Consider the following 25,500-nt stretch of genomic DNA (forward strand, 5'->3'; position numbering starts at 1 on the left):
CACAGAGAGAGAGAGACAGGATTACCAGGCATTTGTGGTGGCACAGCCAGGAGAAAGGGTGGGGGCAGCCAAGTGCGTGGCAGTCCCAGCCCCTTCTGCACCCTGTGCTTGTCCCACATGCACCCATCCTGCCCAGCTACCACAAGACAAGTTTTTGGGGGTGTCATAGAGACAGCGACAGAGCACCAGTAAGTGCCCTGCCTGGAACCAGCAGCAATGGCATAGATGGTATTGGTGCTGTCCCAGCTGCAGAGGGCAGCAACAAGCAGGAGCTGAGCCGCACCAAAGGCCATGTGGCACTGGGGAAGGAGCTGGGAGGGCTGCTGTAGGCTCTGGGAGAGAGGAGGCCAGCCCTGAGCGCCCAGCCTCGGCTAGGGTGCCGACTGCACCTCACTCACAGCAGCGGGTAAGATCCCATACATTCCTAATGCACACCCTGGGCCACTTTCGCACGCTACGGAAAACAGCAAGAGCAAAGCAGCAGGAGCACTGCCCCAGAGAGAGGCAGACCCAGGGACTGTCTGGGGAGTGGGGCAGGCAGTAGCTGTGGGGACACGATCTGCATGAACATGTGTCTGCAAGCACAAGCCTTTTGACTGTCATGCACCCACAGAGAGCACACTAACACAGTGGAGAGAGGAGGGAGAGGGAGGACAGACAGACACAGCCATGCATGTACAGCAGGGGCCAGAGGACCGCCCGCCCCTGCTTGGCAGCCTCCTCCCTGGCTCAGGCGGTGCCCGGCAGCTGGGGAGCACGCCTGCAGCACCTTCCCCCAAGCGCTGCACTGCCAGCCCAGCAGCGAGCGTGCAGAGAACAATGACGCAGCTGGGTCCAAGTGTGCTGTGCCAAGCACCCTGCCTTGAGCCTGGTCTAGTCCCACCCAACAGGGAGGGCAGAGGGTGCAGGGAACGCACAAGACTCAAGGGATGATCCAGCGCTCACGCTGGCGATCGATGGAAGAAATGTCCTGGGCCAAAGACAGGTCCCCTGCCCTCAACCCCTGCAAGCATCGTGTTCCTGCACACCGCCACTCCTGCATCCCTGCTGCCCTGGTGTCCACCAGCAGCATCCTGCCGTGGCCCGCACCCCTTTGCTGGCCGCAGGAGCTTCAGCAGACCTCGCTGCCGCCCTCTCGTGCCACGATGCGTGGCTGGCAGCGGCAGCCGCTTGCAGCTCCCAGCAGGAGTGCTGCAAGCAGAGGCAGCAGGCTGCGGCCCAGCAGAACCGACCCCCCTCATCTGGCTCACGGCTCTGCCAGTGCCCGGCTGCACCCCGTGGGAAGGGGAGGCAGGGGCACCAGGCTCCAAGGGCCGGTCTCGTCTGCCACAGGGCTGCACAGTCAGTGCTCGTGGATGAAGAGGAGAGCTCTGCTCAGATGCCATGCAAATGCTGTCCACTCCCTGGAGCGGTTTTGGACAAACATCATCCCTCTGCTGTAGCCCAGCATAACCGGGAGTAACAACCCCGTGGCCCTGTCACTGGGGCCCATGACCCTGAGTACCCAGGATGCTGTGGCCGCAGCGGAGTGCTGAGCACAGAGGCCGACCCAGCGCCAGCAGCTGGCTGGAGCACTGCTGCAGAGCAGGGCGCCCTGTGCCCGTTGCACCCAGGCCATGGGCGCAGGAGCAGGTTAGCAGCAGGGGCACGCCACTGCCCACCCTCAGCATTTTGCTGCAGCACAGCAACCCCTCTCTGCAGGCCGAGAGCTGGGCACAGCCCTGTTACACTTTCCCCAGGAGGATGTGCATGACCAGCAGCTCAGTGCAGGCAGCAGCATGGGGAGCTGGGATAGAAGGAAGAGCAAAGGTGGGGTTACCTCAAAAGAGGCCATTTGAGGGGTCACTGCTTCCCCCTTTTCAGGCTGGCTCGTTTCACTATCTGAGCCCCCATCCTGCCCCCGGAGACCTCCGGTTTCGGGACACGCACTCGCACCTCCTCCTGAGGAAGCCGCAGGGGCAGGAAGCAGGACATCACCCAGGTGAACAGACAGACATACAGAAGAGGACAGGAGAGGGAAAGGCAGAGTCAGTTGGCAGAAGACACTGAGCAAGAAGACTGGTGCAGTGGGCATGAGCTGCCCCTGGAAGCCTTAGAGGGGAAACAGGAGAGGAGAGCAGGGCAGAAGAACGGATAGAGGATGGCAGAGCCCCAGAGCACGCGAGTCCTGCAGAGGTGGTGCTGGCCCCGGGCAGGGTGCCTGCAAGGCAGGGCTAGCTATAAGCCACACTGTACCTTGGCCCCCAGACCATCCCGGTGCAGGATGGAGTATTTCATTAAGCGATCGTCCTCAGCCTCCAGGTCTTGGGGGTCCTGCAGGGAGCCCTCCAGAATCAGCTCCTCCTTCTCCTGCCTGTCGTCCGTGTCACTCAGCTGATGCACCACCTTCCGGATGACCTGTGGAGACCCACGCAGCCGGGCATCACAGCTAGCCCCCAGACACCATGCCTCCCTCCTTGCCCAGTCTGGCCCTGAACCACACGTGGCGTGCAGCCTCTGTCCCACACGCAGGGTCTGGCCAGAGAAGTGCCGTGACCGTAACCAAAGATGGCAGGACGCGGGTGCCCTGCATGGGCCCCTGGGCTGGAGGGAAGAGCAGGGCAGCCGGGCAGAGGGGAGAGGAGAAAGGCCGTGGCATGCCCTTGCCCACACCATGCCCTTGATCACTCACCTTCTTGGTGATGATATTGCCTTGATCATCCGTGAAGTGCTCCTCAGTCACCTGCTCTCCAGGGAGATGAAGGACTTCGTTCCCCTGCAGTGACAGGAGGGACATCAGGGCATTGCAGGGGGGGTGAGGGGAGCCCCTTTGCAGGCAGAACAGTACACCTGAGACACACCCCACAGCCTCTGTCTCCCACCCTGCGCCGTCCCTTCACTGCTCTCCTCTGCACCTGCCCCGGGGCTGGTGTCTCAGCTCCCTGCTCATTACCTTCACAAGGACGCGCCGGCGGACGACCCTAGTGGAGAGAGCCTCCTCGTCGTCCGCCAGCCCCTGGCTCTCCCCAAGCTCCTTGTCCAGTTCGCGGTGGGCGTGTTTGAGCAGGAAGCGGACAGAGCCCCTGACGATGTGCATGACGTTCTGGCAGCTGACCAGGAAGAAGGCCAGCAGCACCAGGGCGATCAGCAACTGGGCCAGGAAAGCCCACATCCCGCCTCAGCGCGCGCAGCTGCGCGTGTGCCCTGTGGGTCTGAGCCCGCTGCTCAGAGCCCGGCCATGCCCTCTGGCTGGGACAGGCAAAGCCCCCGGGGCAGGAGCAGCCCTGTGGGTCTGCAGCCGTGCCCTGGCTCTGTGGGTCTGCAGCCTGCCCGGCGTGGTGCCCTGGCTCTGCAGGAGGACTGCTGTAACCCTAGCTGCCGCAGCCCAGCTGGCTGTGGGCGGCGAGAAGGGAGCAGGCAGGTGGGGCGTCCTTTGCGCTCACAGCGTCTGTCAAAGTCATGAGGCCACGACTACAACAGCACCACCCGTCCCCAGCCAGGGACAGCCCTGTCCCCTTTCTCCGTCAGCTCGCCAACAACCTGTCTTCCTGGCTGTGGTGGGAGGGCAGCGTGCAGTCCTCTGTCACGGGACAAATGAACCCCGGGCCGGAGCCAGGGGTTTGGGGTGTCACTGGAATCGCATGTGACTCGGGAGATAGGGACTGCAGAGCTGAGCAACCACCTCCAAGCACGTCTGTGCTGCCGGGGTGGCTGTGCGTGCCCTGGCCAGGGAAAGGCGCTTGCCCTCACCTTGTACCTGCCGGCTCCGAGTGGCCATGGCAGGATGCCCACCACCCAGCCTGGCCCCCAGACCACCTCTATTTCTGGCTCCAGCAGGCTGTTGGGCTGGCAGCCAGGGTAGATACTCAATAAGGAAGCAGGCAGGGGGGCTGTCTGGGTTATAAATGGAGAGCAAGAGCTCAGGTATCAAGCACAGCAGGCTATTCTGGGCTGAGAGGCACCCCCAGGGGCAGGGGGCAGGAAGTGTGCCAGGAGACTTGTGCCTCTGCTAGCACCCGGTCTGCCCGGCTGGCCTTGTGTCAAGCTCAGGAAAGGGCTGTCCATAGAGTCTCCACCTCCTGCAGGGCCAGGTCCCCTTGCTCTTACCCTCACCTGCCCAAAGAAGCGGCTGTCTGCCTCCTCCTGCCAGCCGCCCGTGGGGTGTTTTGGCTGCCAGTCGCTGTCCTCTGCGGAGCTGACCTGCATCAGCTCCATGGCTGGCACCAGGACCTGCTCTTGCTCCTGGTCCTGTGCCTCGGAGGCCATGGTGTGCGTTGGGAGCAGCCTTCGGGTGACCCCCTCCTGCCAGGAGCCCGCTGTCAGGTCCTGTAGGCAGGAGATAAAGGAGCCTTCTGCATTCCAGTCCCTCAGCCTGGGCACCAGAGAGGGACAGGGACAGGGAGAGAGAGACAGAGAGAGAGAGGCAGTCAGCTTTGCCATGGAGTGCTGCACCCTCAGCACCAGCCTACCTCTGGCAGGCACGCCAGCGCAGCCTGCACCCCGCCAGGCGCCGGGCTCCCTGGCTCACGGCACTGCTGGGCGCCCGGCACAAGCAGCACAAAACGCAGATGCACAAAGGGCACAGGCTTCCTCCCTGCCACGCTCCCTGCCCACCCCACAGCCTCGCGGCCTGGCTGCGAGGGTCTAAGGCAACGCTGTGGAGCACAGCTGGGCTCTGCCAGGGACCTCATGGGACCAGTGCCACTGGGAACACGGGAGGATGCAGCCCAGGATGGGATGGCTCTGGTAAGCACAACCTACATGCAGGGCCTGGCTGTCTGCCTGGGGTCCCTCCCAGGTGCTCTGCGAGGAGCCCGCCAGAGCACCTCCAGAGAGGTGCAAGGCACTCGGCCCAAGCCACTGCTCTGTCTGCCGGGGATGCCCGGGCTCCAGAGCTGGAGACCAGCAGAGAAGCAAGCAAAGCTGGGAGATTATTGCAGCTGGCCCAGCACAGGGCAATAGTTGGCGAAGCAGTTCTGCTCCCCTCCCACAGCCACCCTGGTGCCCCAGGCCGCAGTACCTGTCTGCGCTCTTCTCCACGACGCGGCTAACGGTAGGTGATGCCGTGATCCTGGCTTGCACCTTCTGCTGAACTGAAACAAAAGAGACTTCACTCTCCTGGTCCTGATCCCCGGTCCCTGGCTGGCGATCGCCGGCTGGCATCTTCCCCTCTGGCCTCTGCCCCTCCTCCTGCTCTAGAAGGTCAATCAGGCCATTCATGGCATCTGAGTCCACTGTGTCATCCTCAACCAGGTCCATAGAGCCCATGTGGTCTGGGCCATGCACGTCTGCTAGAAGCTGCCCCGGGAACCGGCCTTCGCTTGTGGCGTCCGAGTCCTCGGCCTTGCTGCACTCCAGAGAGGAGTCCTCAGCAGTCACCAGCGAGGGAGTGAGCCCCGAGGACCACACCTGCATGTCGGACATCTCCATCAGGGCGTCCTGCTCAGTGGCAGCCATGGGGATAGCATCCATGATGGCCACCTCATTCCAGTACTGGTCGGCACGCAGCGGGGATGGCAGCGTGTAATGCAGGGAGGCGGGGGACAGCAGCTCGTCCTGCAGCGAAGCATAACCTATATGGGCAGACAGAGGCAACATCTCCAGCAGGCGTCTCACACACGCACAAGCACAGTGGGGCGAGAAGGGAAACAGCCTCCGGGAGGGTGCCTGCCCCAGGGACAGCAATGGTCATGCCACAGACCCCAATGGCTGGGCTGAGCAGGGCTGCGCTCACAGCAGTGCTGCCTTTGCTTGGTCCCTGCAAGTGCTGCCATGCCTCCCTCCAAGTCCTGGGGCTGGTTCGGGCAGGCCCTGGGGCTGCCCGCTCCCTGCAGGGAGGACTGGCCTGGGGTCCACATGATGCCCCATCCACACTGCAGGACACAGTGCCTTCTTTGCTACCCTGCTCCATCAGCCCTCCGGGTCCCTGCCCACAGCCCCCATCCAGCATCAGCTGGCTGATGGTCAGCCTGGAGTTCAGGTGGCCAAGTCTGGCACACGCTGACTCCCAAAGTCAACCCCTCTCCGGAGCACAGAGGAGCAGGCTGGAAGTAGTACCATGAGCAGGGAAGGATGGCCCTGGGTACATGTCATGCAACCCCAAGGCCCTGTGGAACGCAGCCAGGGCCCTACAACCCTGTTGGCGTCTCCGGGGCTACAAGCAGTTGTCACGTCCTCGTCACCCAGGGCCATGTGCACAGCCCAGTCACACCGATAAGGACTACAGCCAAGCCAGGCACTCCCACCCATGCAGGTGGCTTTGCTCAGCCTTTTTCAGCTCTGAGCCACTAGCCCCTTTTCCACCCCCAGAGATCAGCAGAGATCCTGCTCTGCTCCCCAGGCAGCCAGGGATTGCCTAGCCACAGCCAAGGCATGGGGGACAGCTGGGACCCCCCAGCACAGAAAGGACACCTCTCCCCTGTGCGGGTGCCTGGCCGGGGGCAAGCAGTGCAGGGCCAGCGAGGGAAGGAGCGCAGGGCAGTGCAAGAGGAGAAGGCCTGGGGTGGCTGCCTGCAAGCACGACAGCCATGAGAGGGGCAGTCCCTGGTGACATGCAGTCGCTGGAGCAGGACGCGGCTCCCGGCGGGCTCAGCTGAGGTGGAGACAGTGGAGACAGGCAGTGGAGGAAGATGAGAGAAGGAGAGGCCAGGATGAGCTCAGAGAAGAGAGGTGACAAGGAGTGACCCACAGGAGAGCCCACACCTGATGGCGCTAGGTGGCATGTTTGAGAGAGCAGAACAAGGGGAGAGACAGAGAGGGAGAGAGCAATGAGCCAGGGCTGCAGGGGCAGCGCCACGGTGCAGGGCTGCAGCAGCACAAAGCCCTGTCCCTGCGGTGTGCCGGCTCCCCGACGGCACACGCTGCAGCGGACCCTGGCTGTGTCCCTGCGCCCAGGCACGCTCCGCCTGGGACCCAGCCCGGGTGCACCACCACAGCCGGACAGCCAGGACTCTGTGAGCTTCCTGGCCACCGCTCAGCTCGCATGGCCAGAGGCACCTCTCACTGGCATGTCGGGATAAGGAACGTGCGTCCACCCCACCTGGAGAGCTTCTGAGAAGGCAGTATGGCAGGGCCAAGCTTCCTGCAGCATAAGCCCCAGTGAAGAGGCCGCGTCTGTCAGCAATGCCTTGTGCCCACTGAGCTCCCAGTGGGCCGCTGGCACACCCTGGTCAGGCAGGATATCAGCCTCCATCTGTCTGCACGGACTCTGCCCCCAGGGCCCTCCTGCAGTCCCTGCCAGGAGCCGGGACTCACCATTCATCTGGGACGGCGAGAGGGAGTAGTCTCTGTCCGTGTACCGCCAGCTGCCCTTCAGGCTGCGGCTCTGCCGACCGGAGCCCTCCAGTGTGTTGACAATCTCGCTGCGGTCGATGTTCCTCAGCGCCGTGTACAGACTCTCGACTGCAGGGGGAAGCCAGTGTCAGCAAACTGGTCACTGGGGGAACACAGCCATGCCCCAGACATGCTCCAGGTGGGCAGATGTGCGTGAACCAGCGGCGTGAAGTCAGCCAGTGACCTGAGCCAGCCCTGAGCACGCACATGCTGCTCTGTGCAGCCAGCCCTGCCACCTCCATGCCTGTAACAGGGCACTGCAGATACTCACTCTTGACACTCTTGCCCTCACGGCTGACCCAGAGGTTGAGTAAGGCTATGCTCTGCTCCAGCAGGGACTTGGGGTTCTCCGCACGTATCCTGCTGATGTCATCCACCCCAAACTGCAGCTCACGTGCCAGCTCTGGGGGAGACACCACATCTCAGCATCATACCCTCCGGCACCCACCACCAGGTCCCGCGCCAAAAAGGCTAGGGATGTTGTGAAGGGCTCAGCCAGATCCAGCACAGAGTCCCCCACGTCATGTACAACTGAACACGGCAGAACATGCAGGAGCAGGAGCTGGGACAGGCAGAGGTTGAAGCCCCTCTGCCCAGGCTGGCTGTGGCCAGCATAGCAGTGTCTCATGCTAAGGAGAAGCGTGGGTACTGCCATTGGGTGTGTGGCTGCAACAGCAGCAATACGTATGACTTGGAACAAAACCCTAGGCTGGTATCTGCGCGCGTGCGTGTGAACGCATGCACAGCTGCAAGAGGGTTCGTTTCCGTGCCATGGTATGCTCACAGTTTAGCAGAAGTGCTGGGAGGCAAGGCCAGCCTGCCAGAGGAGCTAGGGCGGACTGCATGCATACCAACTGCATCAGGGCCCAGCTGCCTGGACAGTGTTAAGCATATTCACTCCACCCTGCAGCATGTTTCCAGCCTTCCTAAGTGTCAGCTTTCCGAGGAGTGTTGTGCATCCTCAGAGCTGTCAGGTGTGGACTCACCGGCCCAGCTGAGGCCCAGCTGTTCTGCTATGTCCACCATCTTCTGGTCTGCCTTGTCCGTGCTGCTCAGAGAGCCTGGAGGAGAAGAGGGAGTCACAGCTGCAGCTGCGCAGGGCCCTGCACCGGGGCGGGGAGGGGAAAGGGGTGCTGGCTGCGGGGGTCGCGCAGCCCTGTAGACACGACACTGCCCTGCAGGCAGGACCAAGGAAACCCTCAGGGAAAGGGAAGCTGCCACGAGCATGAGTATGACAGGGTCAGCCCAGCCTTTCCTCCAGGCTTGGGCACCGCAAGTGCAGGGGGTGAGCGGGCTTGAACAGTCCCAGCAGGCTGCATACCGAAACTGGTCTCGCTTAGGACGCTGTATCGCTCCCGCAGAGACAATGGCGTCAGTGTCCTCCTCCGCTCCTCACTGCCACTTCCCTGTGAGAGTGGGGACAAACCAAGGGGTCACCAGCTTGAAAAGAGGGCAGCAGCTCTGCCCTGGCACCACCGCTTCTCCTGCAGCTCCAGAGCAGCATGGCACGGCCACGTGGAGCAGCTGAGGAAGAAAAGCTGACAGCAAGGGCTGTCTCCTGCAGCTGGCAGAGGGATGGGTCCCTGCCTCCCCCTCCCAGAGGTGCCAGAGACCCGGCACTGACCTTGGTGCAGGGTGGTATGCTGATGTTCAGGTGGCAGAGCACATGCTGGAGGTCCTCGTATTTCATGGCCTTGCGCAAGAAAGACAGGGAGCCGCTGGCTTCCCGGCTGCTGTCCCGAACCTGAGCACCAAGAGCTTGGTTAGCTGGCCTGGCACAGGGCAGGTGCAGGGGTCCCAACTGCAGCCCAGCCCTCCACTCTGCCGTTACCTTGATGGGGATGGCGAGACGATTCTCCCGGAAGGACTGGAAGAGGAAGGTGCGGGGCTGAGTGGCCTTCTTGACAGGCACCAGGTTCCCTGAGAGCTCGACGTGCAAAGGCATCCCCTCTACCACCTAGCAGGGAGCAGAAAACAGGCTCAGACCCTGTCCAGAGCTGCTTCTTCTGCCCCTGGACAGGGCAGGTAACCCCAACTCTCCTCCCTGGGCCAGGGTCAGGCCCCTCCACTGGCATCAGTCTCCCCTCGCTTGGGCAGCCTTCTCCCTGCTGCCCCCCAGGCATGCTGCTGGGGACGAACCTCAATGTCCCTGCTGCGGGCCACCTCAGTGAAGTTTTCATGCTGCTCTAAAGTCTTGTCAACCTTGTCATCAGTCATGCAGTAGCAGCGCAGCCGGCCTTCCCGTGCATCATTCATCTTGGCAAACACCACGAATTTGGCCATGTAGGGCACGGCTGTCAGCTCCTTGTACAGCACTGTGGCAAAGTCCACAGCCTCGGCTGTGCGCGGGCAGTCGGCCAGCCAGAACCTGCGGGAGGGCTGGGTCAGGGCGCTGCCAGGCAGGTTCCCCAGTGGCACCAGGAGAGCTCCCCCCCACAGCAAACTGCACCGCAGAGGGTGCCCCAAGAGCTCTGGGTACAGGAGCAGCCCCATCCGTGATGGGGACCCACCCAAGCACAAAGAATGGCCCCTTCCGTCCGCACACCCAGTTGTCGGGAGTGTTTCCTGACGCATGCTGAGGCAGCGTGGGGGTCTCAAGGCTGGAGGCAACTGCCCTGCATGTGGGAATGGGGCAGCACCACGACAAGCACAGGGGTGGGAGGTTCCTCCTGGCACAGGCTGCACCCCAAGAGGGCCTGAGGAGCAGCAGATGTCCCCCGATGAGCACATGCTTGCCCAGGACTCACCTGGCAGACACATTGGTGGTAAAGTTAGCACACTCGTTTTCATAGACCAGCTTTGTGGTGCCTGTTATGTCTTCCCACTGGGCCTGGGCTGTCCCTCCTGCAGCAGAAAACAATGGTGAGCGTGCTGCCTTCCATAAGCCTGGGCTCTGCATCCCCCAGGCATTTGCTCTCTCCACCACCGTGACCTGTCCTTAGCTCCCAGGAGCTGCATCCCACAGGTTTGGCCCAGCCCGACCCCACCAGAGAGCATGCTCGCCTGTGCGGCAGGGCTGGCAGCCTCACCGATCACGCTGCAGAGCAGGCGCAGGCTGGTGGTGTCACCCTCGCCGCTGTCTCGGGGATTGTCCTTCCAGGACGGTGGCAGCGGGATGCGGAGGCCAATGGGGCGGTGGAACTTCCTCCGGCGCGGCTCCACCGTGACGATGGGGCTGAAAGTTGCCTGGTTCCCCAGCAGCTTAGTCACCAGCTCGTCGGGCACGGGCTGCGCCTGCAGGCAGCACAACCACGGACATCAGGGCTGGTTTCCCCCGGGCTGGGGCACAGCCTGGGCCGGCTGCCCACCCCTGCCTGCAGGAGCCCAGCTGGGCCCTGGGCCAGGCTCTCTGGGGCTCACCTGCAGGGCCAGCCTCACTCTCTTGGTGACAGCGGTGTCTGGGAAGGTGGCCTGTACCATGGGCACCAGTGTGCTTTTCAAACACCCTCCCTCGGGGCCGATCAGATCGCAGTCCTGGCAAATCCGGGACACGACCACAAAGTAGAGAGGGAAGTCAGTGGTGATGATGCGGCAGACCCTCTTCTTCTCCAGCTCCTCCAGGCTCTCCAGCTCTGCAAGGGCAGCACAGCCATCAATGCTTACACAGCAAGTCTGCAGCTGCCACCCACCACCCGCTCCGACCATGCCACACTCAGCCCCATCCCACCGCCCAGGCCAGCCGCAGCCCTGCCTGTGGGGAGCGGCGTGGTGCCGAGCCCCCACCTGCCCGGCACGCTTACCCTCATCCATCCCGTTGAGCAGCTGGTCCATGTAGCTCTCCTCATAGCGGTTGTGGTGCTCCTTCCAGACAGAGCCGTTCTCGCTGCGCAACACCACCAGCTCGCGGTCTCCGCGCCCATATGAGGCAAAGTGTGGGATCTCCACAATGACGGGGCTGCAGACAGCAGAGGAAGGGTGCTTGCACCCACTCACTGCCGCTGGGACACGCAGGCAGCAAGGTGGCCGTGGGCAGAGTGCCTGCCCATGCTGTACAGCTGCCGGAGGAGGAAGGCAGGCCTGCTCACACCCCTCTCTCTGGGAAATGGAGCTCTGTGCCTGGCAGGACTGTGCTGGTCAGGGCTTTTCCTAGCACAGCACAGCCACTGCTCTGTTATACTGGAATGACCCACCCCAGAAACATGCTGCACCTGTCCGGAGGCAGGATCTCTCCTGCACCAGACCCCCAGAAGCCAAGATGGGCAGAGGTCTTGCCCCAGCTGGCAGAGACTCTAGAGGAGCTTGGATCCATCCTCAGTCCTGAGGCATGGCCCCGGTGCAGGCAGCCGCACCCGCTTTGCTTCCAGCTGTGCTCACCTGAGGAACTGGGCGCCGGCGGGCCCCAGGGCGATGATCCGGCTGGCCAGACCCTCCTCCTCAGCCAGCGGTGGGGGTGCAGACAGCTTTTGGGGCTTCACCAGGCGGCAGGTGATGCGGGTTGGTGCGGCGCAGGCGCGGGGCGGGATGACCACGCGCAGCCCGTGGTGCCGGCTGCCCCGCATGGAGCCGCCACGGGCGTCCACCATGAAGCTCACCAGGAACCTGGAGCGGGCAGAGGCATGGGCAGGTGGGCACCTTGCAGCCGGCTCATGCGCAGAGCATGCGCGTGCCACGTGGGCTGGACACTCACCCTGTGTGCACGGGGCTGGCCACTGGGCTGATGTTATCCGAGGTCTCAGTGGCAGGGCTGCTGGGGATCAGGGAGTCCTCGTCGAACTCCTTGGAGGGCTGCGTAAGGCAGGGAAGAGCCCCCATGGGCACAGGGTCCTATTTGGGGGTGCTGAGCCTGCCCACTCCTCCACAGTCTCACAACCCTCCCTGGGCAGTCCCGTACCACCAGGTCCATCCCCACCACCCACCCCACGTTTTGGCTCTGTGGTGATGGGGGGCTCCCCCCCAGCAGGGAATGCCTGGGGGGCCGTGGCAGGCTGTGTCTCATGCTCACCTCCTGTGGGGACACCGAGGGCGCATGCAGCAGGCTGACTTGCTCAGCTTCTGTCTCCACAGGTCCTACCTGCTCAGTCTCCTCTGCTCTGGTCACCACAGTCTCAGGTGGGACGCAGGGGACCTGCAGGACAGCTGGAGACTCCACCCTGGCAGGAGAGGGCGGTGACAGCCACTGAAGTGGCAGGCCTGGGCCCCTGAGCCCCCGGCCATCCCCAGGGAGCCCCAGGGCCACTGGACAAAGGCAAACAGCAGCGGACCCATGTCCTGGTGCAGGAACAACACCCACTAGCTTTGCCTGCTATGCTAGCTGGTGGGGGCTCAGTGATCCATTCCTCGCCCAGAGCTGTCCCTGCCCCGCTGGCATCCCAGCCCAGCACAAGGCTGGCCCCGTGCCCTGTACCCGGTCCCTGCCCACCATCCAGTGCCTCTTACGTTTGCTCCAGTGTCGTTGTGGTCACAAACGCCAGCATGTCCCTCTTGCCCTCCTGGTCCCTGGGATCGGGTGTCCTGGGCTTTGGTGCGATCAGCTCCTCCTCTGAAACCGAGAGCTGGCTCAGCATGCAGAAGCAGAAGGGCAAGGGAGCACAGATGCCCAGCCCTTACCCCTGTCCCTCCTCAGGACTGGAGCCAGGGCCCATCTCTGCTCCCATTGCTGGCCACACATACTTGTCCCCTGGGTCTCAGCCAGCCACAGGACGGCTTTGCCCTCTGCCAGATGGGGTCTGCTGGCAGGGGCAAGGCCCGTGCTGTGGGTCAGTGGGACAGGAGCTGTGGTAGCTGTCAGGAGCCTCGGCTGCTAGCCGACCCCTTTCCCACAGCGCCAAGCACAGAGCAGAGCCTGCTGGGGACACCCTGCCATTGGATGCTGGGGACAGGAGTGTGGGCAGGGCTGGGGACGTGGGAAGGATACCCTGGCACTGCTGAGTGCATCCGCGCGCACCCCTTGGAGGCACAAGCCCAGCCAGCGCTGCTTGCTGGCCCAATTAACGCCTGCTAAAGAGTCCACCAGGGTTCAGCTCTCGCCAGTGCCCTGTGTGAGGGAGTCCAGCACCTCCCAAAGCAGGGAGAGAGCCCCAGTGATGGGGAGAGGACCGTAGCAGCACGGAGACCCTCGAGCACTCAGGTTCATCCCTGTCCTGGCCAGGACGGCACAGGGCGGTTGTGGAAGGGCACCGGAGTTTGTCACAGAACCAGGCTCTTCCGCCTACGGGGGACAGGGCCTGGGGCCGACAGGGAGCCAGGGCTCCCCCCCAGCAGGGGACGGCCCCATTCATGCAGTCACACCACAGCAAGCAGCACGGACACAGATGGGCAGGGCAGGATGGCAGGGCCTGCGCTGGATAGCACCAGCCCAGCAGCAAGGCTCAGCAATGGATGTGGCGTGCGGATGGTTAGTGGCCATGGGGTGAAATGGGCCATTGAGCTGGGGCAGGGGGACACATTTCATACCCATTACTGTGACATGAGCAGTGCCTGCAAAGTAAGAAGAGGCAAAGGTGAGGTCTCGGTGGGAGGGAGCAGGAGCGGACCAGCTGCAGTTGTGCTGGGAGCTGGTACCGCTCTGCGGAGCAGGGCATGGTGGGGGGCTCTGCATGCCCAAGGGCTCTCTGCGCACTGTCCCTGGGGCATGGGACCATGAGAGGTCCAGGCGTATCCCTCCTGCATAGCACAGGGAAGCGCCCGAGCCAGGAGGTGCCACCCCAGGAGTCTGGTGGGCTCCCCTCCTCCTCTCCACAAGACCACTGTGGGGCCACACAGCTCCCCCACCCTGGCCGGCAGGAACGCCAGTGCCCATCCCCGGGGCTGCTGCTTGCCACACTGGCCCAGCTGGCAGATCTCTGGGATGGTGCGACCCAGCTCCGGCCCCTCACCTTCATCTTCTGACACGTCCAGAATCTCGTCTACAGTCTCCGGGAAGCTCATGCGGTGCTTGTCACCGACTGACTGCGGGAGCAGAGCGGAGTCAGAGGAGGCCAGCCCTTCGCTGTGCAGTCACCTGCAGCCCCCTCCTCATGCCCGGGCTGGGCACCCAGCGCTGGCCCTGCCCAGCTGTGCTCAGCGGACCTTTGCCTGGCTGCTCCCAGCCCTCCTCCACAGGGTCCTGATCCCAGTCCCCAGGGGCTCACCGGGATGTCGGTTTCCTCTGTGACAATCTTGAGCACGTCTGTGACAGAAATGTAGCCAAGCCGCTTTGCGATGGCCAGGGGAGTGGTGCCGTTCTGTGCAAGGAGGAAGGACTGGGTCAGCAGCAGCCACAGGGAGGCCCGGGCAGGCACCTGAGCTTGCCATGGGGCGAGGAGGTGCAGGCGAGCGCCGTACTCACTGTGCTGATCTCATTGGGAGAGGCACCGTGCTTCAGCAGCAGCGTCACAACGTCCGTGTGGCCCTGCTGCGCCGCTTGGTGCAGAGGGGTGTAGCCCAGCTGCAGGGGAGGACAGAGGGTGCTGCCATCAGCTCTGGGAGTCTGCTGCCCCAGAAATGTCCCCGGGCCTCACACTGTGCTTCGTGCCTAGAGCACGAGGGCAGCTCCCTCCTTTCCCGGGTAAGCAAAGGGCTCTGCAGAACCCAGCGCTTGCCCACGGCTGTAGCTAGACTACAGCAACCTCCAGCCACGGAGACAGGAGGGCTTGGGGCAATGTGGGGGGGGAGAAGTGGAAGCAGGGAGGGAGGCTAAGCCTTCTCCGTCAACCTGCATGCTGCTGCCCAGGGCAGAAGGGTCCTTGGAGCACAGGACATCTCTGTACCTTAGTCTTGGCATTGACATCAGCCTGGTGCTGCAGCAAAAACTTCACCAGCTTGATGTTCCCATAGTGGCTGGCCACATGCAGCGGGGTATAGCCCATCTGAAAGACGAGATCAGGTCTCAGCCTGCCCTCAATGGTGCTTCCTGCCCTTCTGGCTTGTGTATGCTCATCCCATGGGCAAACCCCCATGGATGAAGGATGGGGCACGTGTGCGGGTGCTGCCTGAGAGCCCAGGACCACGGCAGAGGGCACACTGCAGAGCACACCACATTGTGCCTGGGTGTACAGGGGTGAGCTGTGGGAGCAGGCAAGAATCATCCCTCCAGGGAGGTGGGGGGAAGAGGAGGAAGAGTCCCCAAGATACAGACAAGCTGGTAAGGATGCCTGCGAGAGGGGAGACTCTTGCACAAAGGAAAAGAAAAGCAATGCTCCTCCTGGAGCAGGCCTAGAGGTAGTTCCCCCACAGGTTTTTCACCACAGCCATGGTCAATGCACTACTTTACCCTGGTCGTTGCATCCACCGTGACTCCGTGTTTCACCAGAACATCAGCAACCAGCACATGCCCCTCTTGGGCCACGAGATGGAGAGGAGTCAGGCCACTCTGCAAAAAGAGGAGGTCTCAGCACAGTGGCAATGCCACCACTGCAGCTCTACCAGCAGAGACCCTAAGTCAGGTCTCCAACCTGGCAAACCGACCAACACTGTGCTGTTGGCCAGCGCACTGCTGCCCGAATGAAGGGAGGCACTGGGGCCTGGACTACCACTCTGTCTGCTACTCCCTGCCGGGGTGTTCGCCTCCAGCCTGGCAGGACACGCTGGGACAACTTACCTTGTTGCCTAGGTTGCCGTTGGCTTGTTTGGAGAAAAGCAGTGCCACCATGTCCGCATGCCCCTCCTGGGAAGCCAGGTGTAGGGGGGTGACTCCCTGCACAGACTCCACATTTGCAGAAGCCCCGTACTGCAGCAAGCTGCTGGCCACCTCCATCTGGTTCTGCTTGGCAGCAATGTGCAGGGGTGTGTACCCGTTCTGCAGGGAGAGAGGCTCATTGCAGTGTTCAGCCCCTGCCGAGCAGGCCAGCAGGGACAGAAGGTGCCACCTTGCCTCTCCAGGCCAGGCCTGCCCTTCCTAGTCACCTCCAGAGCTCAGGGATGCAGGCGCACGCACGAACCGTCTCCCTGACAGCACCCGGCCCTGACCCCGAGGCCAAATCCCACTCTTCCAGCCAAGTCAGCACAGGGGTTTCAAAGACCACCTGCTTCAGGTTTGACTGGCATTGGCTGTCCTGGAGTTTTCCACACAGGAATTTCTACAGCAGTATTCAGCCACCCGGAGCTGTGAGAGGCCAGGGCAGACAGACACCTCCTAGAACGTGCCTGGCTGAGGTGTGGAGCAAAACTCGCAATATGCAGGATTAGTATTCAGGCAGAGACCGCAGGGCCTTGAGCACTGCCTTTGCTGCCACGCTGCAGGAGCAAAGCAGCTGGCAGACACCCTCTGCCCGGGGTGACGCGCAGGCTGTCAGTGACGCAGACCAACGGGGGATTGGCACCGGTACTGGCTGCTCCCGATGCCTGCCCAGCAAGTCTGCCGGCAGCCTGCGCAGGGGGAGAGGAGAGTGCCAGATGGGGAGGGCCGGCACCAGCAGCCACTTCTCTGTTCCGAGGATGCAGCTTCTGCAAACAACGTGGAAACCGAGGCTGCTGGTCTGCTCTTTGGGGAGACATTCCCCATGCTCAGGCACAGCGAGGCGACTCTCACGAGCTCTTGGGTTTTCTGACTCACTGCTTCATAGCTGCATGTAAACATTCGTGTGTGGTTTCCCAAACTGCCAGACTGCAGCGCTGCTCCGCAGGGCTTGCCATGGAAACACGTCCCCAGGCAACAGCCACAAGGCTGCCAGCGGGGACTATCCCTGGCATAGCCCGTCTGCTGGAGCAGGCCGGCCACCCGGCTCCCCTGCCTGCCCCGCGTTGCTGGTGTGAGGGACCGGCAGGCACGAGCAGCAGGCGTGGAGAGTGGCTGGTGGTGATCGGTTCCTTGTGCACTCCCTGAGCGTCGGGGTTGAGGGGCAATGCAGGCCCCAAGCTGGCATGCGTTGGACACATGACACATCCCCACATACCCAGGGACACCCAGTCCAGCCTTACCCAGGCTGAGCTGTGTGGGGAGCTCCCCTTGGGAAGCAGCACCTTGACGATCTCCAGGTTGTTGTGGTGCACAGCCACGTGCAGCGGGGTCAGGCCATTCTGGGGAGGGGGAGAGGGCACAGACAGGTAAGACAGAGCCTCTCCCCGTACCACACCACTCCTCCCACTGCCACAGGAGCAGCACTCACCTTCCCTGCTGCATTGGGGTGAGCGTCACGTGCCAGCAGCAACTCTGCCACATCCACCTTCCCATACTTGGCTGCAACGTGGAGAGGGGTAAATCCTTTCTGAGGAGAAAGGCAGCCCATCACAGGGTGTACAGGGATGAGGAGGAGAGCACTGGCACGTGCTGCAGCACAGGAGGAGGCTGTCCCTCCTGTGACAGGGACACTGTGCCACCAGCCTGCCCGGCCTTGGCCCAGCCAGGTCACGCCTTCAGCAGCAGTGGCTACAGCAGCCTACCTTGGTCATGCAGGTCTGTGAGGCCCCCTTCTCCAGCAGGGCCAGGGCCGTGTCCACATGCCCCTCTCTGGCAGTGATGTGCAGGGGCGTGTGCCCCGCTGTTGTGGCCAGGTTGGGGTTGGCGTTGTTCTCCAGCAGGAGTTTGACCATGCCGGTGTGGCCAATGCGTGCAGCACAGTGCAGAGGAGTCTGGTCATCCTGCGAGGGAGGCAGAGAAGATGTTTTGGCAGACGTGGACCGGTCCCTTGCTTGCCATGACGAAGGGGCCCTGGCCCTGCTCCTGCTGTTGCACGGCCCCTGGCAGGCCAGGCTCTGGGGCAGGCGAGAGTGAAGAAACCAGCACCGGCTGTTCCCAGAGCTGGACTATCACACAGGTTCTCTGTACCTACCTTGGCCTTGGCGTTGGCTTTGGCTTCGTTCTGCAGCAGGTACTTTGCCACATCCACGTGCCCAGCTCTGGCTGCCATGTGTAGGGGTGTCTCCACTTTCTGCACCAAGGACAGGACAAAGTGGTGAGGCCGTAGGAGGGGATATGCCTTCCTGCAGTCGTTCCTCTGGTCTGAGCACAGGAGAGCAGTGCCCACAACCTTTTCTGGCCCCTACCGGTTCCTCCTGCCAGCACAAAGCGGGAGGGCACCAGGGATTGCTCAGGAGAGCAGAGAGAGCAGGATTTGGGCAATCCCCGCCTCCTGCTGGACCCCACCATGCTGAGTTCCCACAGCCCCAGCCAGGGTGGGACTCACCACATTGGACACATTAGGAGAGGCTCCACGCTGCAGCAGGGTCTTGACGATGGGCAGGTGCCCCATGAAGGCGGCCACATGCAGGGGGGTCAGGCCGGACTGTGGAGAGAAAGGGACCGGGATCCAAGATGGGGTCTGATGGCCTTGCCAACATCTCTTCCTGCCCCCTCCTCCCCCTCCCCGGGACACGCTCCAGCACAGAGGCAAACTCTGGGTCCCCAGCCTGGCCCCAGCAGCCTGGCAGGTGAGCTGAGGGGAACATGGAGAGCTGCTGCCTCCCCTGCAGTCCCCCTGCCCTGTAGGGAGCAGGCTGTGGGGAGATGCTGCCAGGTTCAACAGGTCCTGAGCTGCAAAGAGCTCTAAGCCACAACAAAGAAGGTGCCTGGGGACCAGCAGAGGCAACAGGGCCATCAACCCCTGCAGCACTGCCTGCTCTGCACAGGCAGCAGCAGGAGAGCTGGGGCTGGGCTGCAGCCCACCCACCTCCGTGACGGCGTCAATGGAGGCACCCGTCTTCAGCAGCAGCTCCATCACCCGAATGTGGTTCTTCTTGCAGGCGATATGGAGGGGGGTGAAGCCATTCTGCAGGCGGACAGATGGACAGTCATTTGCGAGAACACTCTCCATCTCCCCCGCCCCAGCCCTGCCTGCCCCTCCTCACTCACCAGGGCTCGGGAGTTGGGCTTGGCCCCCTTCTCCACCAGCAGCTTGGCCACCCGGTGGTGCCCGCAGTGCGCGGCCACGTGCAGTGGCGTTAGGTGGTCCAGGGTGATGTCGTCGATCTCAGCACTGTACTGCAGGAGCAGGCGCACGCAGTCCAGGTGGTCGCCCTGCGCTGCCATGTGGATCGGCGACAAGCCGTTCTGCGACCATGGGGCGGGGCCTCAGGGCTGGGCCAGGAGGGGGACCAGGCATCCCACCCAGCCCCTGCCTCGCTCCCCTGGCCACAACTCTGGGGCAGAAGAGATGGCATATTCCCCAGGGTGCTACCAGAGAGGAGCCCCAACATTCCTCACCGAGACTTACAGGGGAGCAATGCTGAGCAGAGGGCAGGGCCTGAAGAACTTGCTGCCATGGGGCAGGCTGTCCCCAGGCCATCCCCTTCTCAGGGCTGGTCCCTTTGAAGCGTGCAGCCCTCAGGCAAAGGGCTCCAGCTAGGGCCAAGGAGGAGGTCAGGAAGCTCTTTGCCCCTTGGCAGGCCAAAACCTCAGCCCCAGCCCAGCCATGGGTGGCATCCAGCACCTGCGCACAGCTTGTTACCCCTCTGTGCTGCCCTGGGACCTGGCACCAAGCACAACCCCACAGAGTCCCATGGGTACCTTGGTTTTGGCTTGAATGGGAGCCCCGTGGTCTAGCAGGATCTCTGCAATTCGCACATGTCCATTGCGAGCTGCACAGTGGAGAGGGGTCAGCTCATCCTGAGGAGAGAGAAGAGCTCAAGGGCTCAGCATGGGCAAGGAAGGGCAGGGCTCCCCTCAGGCAGGAGAGTAACAGGGACTTGGGGCTTGTTTGCAAAATAAGGCCAAACTGAGCCTGCCCTCAGCCCCCAGGGCACATCCACTGTAGCCATGCAGCCTCCTCTCACCTCTGCATGCACCAACGAAAAACCTGGTCCATCCCCTTAGGGCACCAGGGACCTTCCCTCACACACCCAGCAAGATGTTCACAGGGTATGCACTGGGCAGTGCAGCACGGCAGTGCTCCCTGGACACAAGGAGCTCGGGGAGGGAGACAGCCCATTTACTTGCTGGTGATTCAAAAACGGTCTCACCTTGGTCCTCGTTTCTATCTGGGCCCCACGGTCCAGCAGCAGCCGTACCATGATGATGTTGCCCCGGCGGGAGGCTATGTGCAGGGGAGTGATCCCGTTCTGACAGAAGGAACGGCAATCTGTTAGAAGGAGCAATCCCTTCTCTTTCCCCGCCGGGGCTGCAAGGAGGCATGGGGTGAACAAAGGACAGAGGGCAGGGGAGAGCTAAATCCCTGCCCAGGGGCAGCGCAGGGGAACAGCTTGTTTAACAGGGCTGGGAGAGAGGGTGGGCATCTGCTCCCACCTGCAGCTAAAGGCTGTGGACAGAAGCTGCACAGAGCTTGCAGGAAAGCGCCAGCTCATGGATTTGGCTGCACCCATGGGACGGAAAGAGGCATGCCAGCTGCAGGGGCTATAAGCTCTGCCCTGCAGCGACAGCACCAGCTTTCCCTCAGCCTGGACACAACGTCCCAAGAGCTTCCAAGGATGCACGGCTGCATCCGACAGAGCGGAGACATAGCAGAAAAGGCCCACGCTGGTTACTAATGGCAACTCCCCAGACATGCATCAGTGTGCTACCTTCTGCATGGGCCCACCTCACCAGTGTACCCTGGCAGCTGCTGCTGCACCTACATGGAAAGGAGGCACAGCACCCTCCTCTGGTGCTGGAGCAGTACCAGTCCCAGCAGCCTTCCCACCTTGCACTCACCTGGGGTGTGAAGTTGACACTGGCTCCACGGTTCAGCAGTAATTGGGCCACACTGAGATTCTCGTAGTGGGCTGCAATGTGCAAGGGGGTAAATCCAGTCTAGGGGAAAGAAGGAGGGATCAGCCCAGCCAGACACATGCTCCCTGCTGAAAGGATGGATAAATACAGCATACCAAGCTGCTGTTCTCCCTGGGGATGTGGGAAAGCTCCCAGAGACAGGATGGGAAAGCCACACACCTTGGAGAGGACGTCAGCATTGGGGTCATTCTGCAGCAGCACAGCAGCTGTGCGAGTGTCATCGTTGCGGGCTGCAATGTGCAGGGCGGGCAGGCGGACCTTACCCTTTGTCCCATAGTTGATAAGGTGAGCAACCACGTTCTCATGCCCTTGCTGCAGAGCCACAGCTAGTGGCGTGAAGCCGTCCTGCCAAGGAGAGGCAGGTGAGAGGGGGAGAGCCGAGGAGCCATGGCAGCACCTGGCACATCCAGCAGCAGCCCCAACAAGCAAGGCCCTAGGGTCCTCCCCAGGGATCTCACCTCTGTGGCTACATTCTGGTTGGCTCCATTTTCCAGCAAGAACTTGACAACTTCCAGGTGGTTTTCCTGCGCTGCCATGTAGAGGGGTGTGAAGCCTTTCTGCAAACACAGGGCCATGCACATCAACGCAACTCTTTCTTGAGTTTCTCAAGCTCCTTGCAGACCTACACTCCATCAACACCCACACCCCCAGCTCATTGAACTGGGGCAAAAGCATACACAGTAGGGGTGGGAAAAAGGAAAAAACTGGCAACGGTGGAGCAATCACAGAGTGCTGGAGCCCAAGGCTCCCCACGTCCAGAAGGAACCAGGGGATGCTTCACAACAGTCAATCCAGGAGACACTGCCTTCCACTCACTGCCACTACTCTCCCTTGCTTCAGGGACATTTCTCCCATGAGGCAAAAGCTGAAGAGCTTGCAGCCCCACCAGGCCCAAGAAAGAGAGAACGAAGGAGGCACAGTGTGCAGAGCTGCAGGGGTTGCTGGAGACCTCATGGCTGTGCTAGGGAGGCATTGGCCATGAGTCCTCCCAGGGTGAGTTCAGCATGCTTGTGTGTGCTGCCATGGACTCCCTCAGCAGAGAGACCATGCTGGTCTCCCCATATCCCTCAAGACTCCCTCCCCACCACTCGCACACTCATCTTCTTTCAGGACTCTGGCAGAGCAGTCTTTGCCCCTGAACAGGACTAGAGAGAAACTGCTGAAGGGCCCATGCTGGGCGCAGTTCCCACCATGAGGACACCACCATCATGCATGCTGGGTGCTTTTCCCACCCCAGCCCAGGTCACTCTACCTGTGACTGTGCATTGACATTGGCCCCGTAGTTCACCAGTTCCCGGACCACGTCCTGTTGTCCAGCCAGGGCAGCAATGTGCAGGGCTGTGTTTCCCTTCTGAAAGACACCACAGGGCAGCACTCAGGGGCTGGAGCAGCCCAGGATGCTGGGCGAAGATGGGCCTGATGTGTGCTAACACACATGCAAACAGCGCAGCTGGCCAGGGGAAGCCTGTGGGGCCATGCAGCCTCTGCTCCATGCCCCATCCCTGCTGTGGACCAGGACCCTTCACATTTGCTGGCCAGGGAAGAGAGTGATTTCATCTTTCCCATGAAGTTACTGGCAGCAAAAGCTGTAGGCATTGTCAGGCTCTGTGTATCTCCAGCACCAAGAGATGAGGAGGGGAGGGAGGATGGGGGAGCTGAGCTGGCAGTCTTCAGGCAAAACTGCAGTGTGCGCCCTGGTAGCCAAGGCATCCCAGCAGAGCTAAGGGATGATAAGCAGGCTGGAAAATGCAGACACAGGCTCTTCCGACTTGTGCCTTTGGGCAGTGTGGCAGAACGCCAGACTCTGCTCCACACCCCAAGCCCTGCCAGAGCACTGGGGAGGCGGCAAGCCAGGCCCCCTCCTGCTCTCACAGCCCTTCAGACAGTGCTGGAGGCTGCTCATTTGTCAGCCCTGCTTGCTTGTGCCATTGTCTGGCTTGTCACCGAGCAAGAACCACACCCCGCCGTGGTGATGCAAGGAGAGAATTATAGGTTATTTACGGAGCACCAGAGCTCTCCAGGCTTGCAACAATGGTACCAAGGCCATCTTCAGTGTTGCAGCACGCAGGGGCTGCCCTGGGGCAGCAAGGGATGACTTGAGCCATCAGCCAGTGCTGGCAGGAGACGTGACTAAAGACATCACTAGCACATGTTGTGGCTTCTCTTACTGCCCTCTTGAGCTCACAGTGGCCCCCATGGCCCCCACGGGGAGACGCATGGGTGGAGAGGAACCTCCCACCCACCTGGAGGTGCCCAGCATGGCTTCGACTGCGCTGAAATCAGAGCCTGGTCCCCAGGCCCCAGCCCAGCAGCACTGCCACCAGCACAGCCTTTCCAGGGGCCAAAAGCAAACAGCATGATTCACTGCTCCACTGCTGCTGGTGTGTCTGGCAGCAATGGCAAGGTGCAGAGTTATGACTAATGCGACCAGACTCCCTTGTCCTCACCTTGGTCGTTGTCTCCAAAACGATCTCCTTGTGCAGCAGCTCCACCACCATTTTCACGTGGCCCTCCTTGGAGGCCAGGTGCAAGGCGTTCAGCCCATTCTGGAGGGAGAAAAGGTGGGAGAGAGGTATTAGTCACCTGCTGGGGCTGGGGCTCTCCAGGGAACCCCCTACTCTGAGCCCCTGTGCAGACACGACTGTGGGCATTTGGCCCATGCTGGAGAAAGTCCAGGCTGGTGGGAGCAGGAGCCGTTGCCTTGCCCTCGAGTCCTGCGCTGGTGTCCAGCACGACAGCCATGGCTGTCTCTGTGCTGCCAGGGCAACTGCATGCAGCTGAATGCTGAGTTGCTGACTAATGCTGGGGGTTTCTCCATGAGCAAAACATGCAGCCCCCATAGATGATTTCCTACGGATGGGTGGCACCACAGCTCAGCGTGTGTTTGGTGCCACAGGCACTGTTTCAGTGCTCATGACACATCCCTCATGTCAAATCCTGTCTCTGCTCAAGTGACTTTTCTTGGGGTGCCTCTCCCTGCAATCACCTGCCCGCAGTCAGGCTTTTCAAACCTAAAGCACAGAACTGAGCTTTGTGTATGGCCCAGAGTGAGGATGCACCAGAGCTGCTGTGTAAGTGTGCCTATAAACCTTAAACTTTAACATTTACAGCAACAGAAGTGCAGTGAGGAGCTCTGCCTGGGACAATGATTGTAACAAGCAGCAGCCAAATTTAATTTACAACAGTTCAGGAGCTTCCAGTCCAGCAGCTGGCTTCTTTCTGGCTTTGCAGACTGCCCACCAACAGCCCCATCCTGCAGCTCATGCTCAGCAGAGGGTTGGCTTTGCTCCCTCTGAGTTTAGCTGCAGCAAAGGGTGCAGAGAAAGTGTTGGCTGTGCCACTGCTGAGCTCTGCCGGTTCCAGGAAGCTCCCAAACAACTGAAGTGACTTCTCAGTAACATCTCTGCGTGTGCCCCAGTTTAGCTCACCTTTTTGCTACACATGGAACCTGAGGACTAGGAGCAAAGGGCTGGCCAGCGCCCTTTTAGCATCCCTGGGCTGGCAGAAGGAGGTGTCAGGCCAGTCAGCACCCTAGAGGCTGCTAAGACAGCTTCTGCTCCATTATTTCTGACACCCTCTTCAGCTTCCCAGATGTGAACAAAACGGCTGGAATATTTGCTGGCAAAGAGGTTAAATACTTGCAGGCAATTTCAGATACCACATTTTCCCCATAAGGCAAACTTCCCTTGTCCCTCTCTTCTCCCAGGTGGATGCACTGTGTCCACTCACCCCTACGCAATGCTGTCACGTGGCAGGGAGACGCCAGCTCCCTGGGAGCGCACAGTCCTGCCCAAGCACTCCACCTCCCAACCATCTGTCTCAGCCCCTGTAGAGCACTGGAAGGTCACTTCACAGAATTGCTTCATCCCCACCTGAATATAGGTAGGGGAGCAGAAAATGCCCGGGGGGACTCCAGTTCCAGCCCTCAACACTCCAGTTAAACTTAGAACAGCTTCAAGAGCGTTATCATACTGGAAAAAGGTTTTCCACCCTCTCTCTCTCAAAGCACCAGCTATCCAGGATCATAGTCAAAGAGTCACAGATTCTTTTGCTCAACTCTGATTACAGCACAAAGAGCAAAAACCTAAAAATCCAAGGGCCTCCTCAGCACACCAACTCCAAAGTCCCCTACAGCCTCAAGCACAAAAGGCCTGCTTCCAAGAGAAAATGATGTGGGAATGCTGCAACACCCACAGAGCAGAGCCACCGAAAGGAAACGCTCCCCAACCAGGCCTGGCTACACTGAGCCCATTGCCTCGGTCAAGCCCAGCTTCTTTAAGTGAGACACACCTACAGAACCCCATACAGATGGTCACTGACACCCTTACCTTCGTGAGCTCACAAGTTGGATATGTGGCCACAGACACACACGCTTTTTCTCAGTTACACTCATGCAACAAATGCCTGGAGTGCAAGACCACAGATGCTCAGTTGCTCTCCTCAGCACATATGCCCTTTTATGCAAGGGATTCATAAATAACCTTTTCAATGCTGAAAACCTGCGAGGAATCATTATTCTCTGGCTTTACAGCAATAAGCACAATGTTTGCAGAAGATCATTTCCCAGTGGCCCATCAGTATTTCTGCTCCAGGAACAATACAGGCTGTTC

The 25,500-nt window shown here is 61.3% G+C and overlaps 1 protein-coding gene across 9 annotated transcripts in view; it reads right to left on the minus strand.

Annotated features, from left to right (window-relative positions):
* Nucleotides 1-25,500, minus strand: part of ANK1 (ankyrin 1) — a 41,020-nt gene that overhangs the window by 2,292 nt on the left and 13,228 nt on the right. For 4 of the 9 annotated variants that reach the window (XM_075523390.1, XM_075523386.1, XM_075523389.1 and 1 more), the window contains 40 exons: nt 23,338-23,436; nt 22,143-22,241; nt 21,349-21,447; nt 21,050-21,235; nt 20,813-20,911; nt 20,125-20,223; nt 19,673-19,771; nt 19,019-19,216; nt 18,837-18,935; nt 18,354-18,452; nt 18,000-18,098; nt 17,611-17,808; nt 17,337-17,435; nt 17,149-17,247; nt 15,830-16,027; nt 15,503-15,601; nt 15,000-15,098; nt 14,579-14,677; nt 14,382-14,474; nt 14,127-14,199; nt 13,705-13,728; nt 12,688-12,790; nt 12,254-12,401; nt 11,939-12,036; nt 11,626-11,850; nt 11,052-11,206; nt 10,672-10,883; nt 10,341-10,545; nt 10,059-10,155; nt 9,451-9,679; nt 9,143-9,268; nt 8,936-9,055; nt 8,633-8,717; nt 8,298-8,372; nt 7,583-7,714; nt 7,234-7,380; nt 5,000-5,552; nt 4,093-4,351; nt 2,672-2,755; nt 2,236-2,397 (listed from right to left, as the gene is read on the minus strand). In XM_075523390.1, coding sequence (XP_075379505.1) covers nt 2,236-2,397; nt 2,672-2,755; nt 4,093-4,351; nt 5,000-5,552; nt 7,234-7,380; nt 7,583-7,714; nt 8,298-8,372; nt 8,633-8,717; nt 8,936-9,055; nt 9,143-9,268; nt 9,451-9,679; nt 10,059-10,155; nt 10,341-10,545; nt 10,672-10,883; nt 11,052-11,206; nt 11,626-11,850; nt 11,939-12,036; nt 12,254-12,401; nt 12,688-12,790; nt 13,705-13,728; nt 14,127-14,199; nt 14,382-14,474; nt 14,579-14,677; nt 15,000-15,098; nt 15,503-15,601; nt 15,830-16,027; nt 17,149-17,247; nt 17,337-17,435; nt 17,611-17,808; nt 18,000-18,098; nt 18,354-18,452; nt 18,837-18,935; nt 19,019-19,216; nt 19,673-19,771; nt 20,125-20,223; nt 20,813-20,911; nt 21,050-21,235; nt 21,349-21,447; nt 22,143-22,241; nt 23,338-23,388 — 5,523 coding nt within the window. In that variant the 5' untranslated portion in view covers nt 23,389-23,436. Of the gene's footprint in view, nt 1; nt 1,942-2,235; nt 2,398-2,671; nt 2,756-2,932; nt 3,284-4,092; nt 4,352-4,999; nt 5,553-7,233; nt 7,381-7,582; nt 7,715-8,297; nt 8,373-8,632; nt 8,718-8,935; nt 9,056-9,142; nt 9,269-9,450; nt 9,680-10,058; nt 10,156-10,340; nt 10,546-10,671; nt 10,884-11,051; nt 11,207-11,625; nt 11,851-11,938; nt 12,037-12,253; nt 12,402-12,687; nt 12,791-13,704; nt 13,729-14,126; nt 14,200-14,381; nt 14,475-14,578; nt 14,678-14,999; nt 15,099-15,502; nt 15,602-15,829; nt 16,028-17,148; nt 17,248-17,336; nt 17,436-17,610; nt 17,809-17,999; nt 18,099-18,353; nt 18,453-18,836; nt 18,936-19,018; nt 19,217-19,672; nt 19,772-20,124; nt 20,224-20,812; nt 20,912-21,049; nt 21,236-21,348; nt 21,448-22,142; nt 22,242-23,337; nt 23,437-25,500 lie in introns of those variants that run through there. The other 5 variants (XM_075523393.1, XM_075523387.1, XM_075523388.1 and 2 more) reach the window with 5 other exon arrangements.

This window comes from Mycteria americana, chromosome 23 (genome assembly GCF_035582795.1).
Source record: "Mycteria americana isolate JAX WOST 10 ecotype Jacksonville Zoo and Gardens chromosome 23, USCA_MyAme_1.0, whole genome shotgun sequence".
In the NCBI taxonomy this organism is placed as follows: Eukaryota; Metazoa; Chordata; class Aves; order Ciconiiformes; family Ciconiidae; genus Mycteria; species Mycteria americana.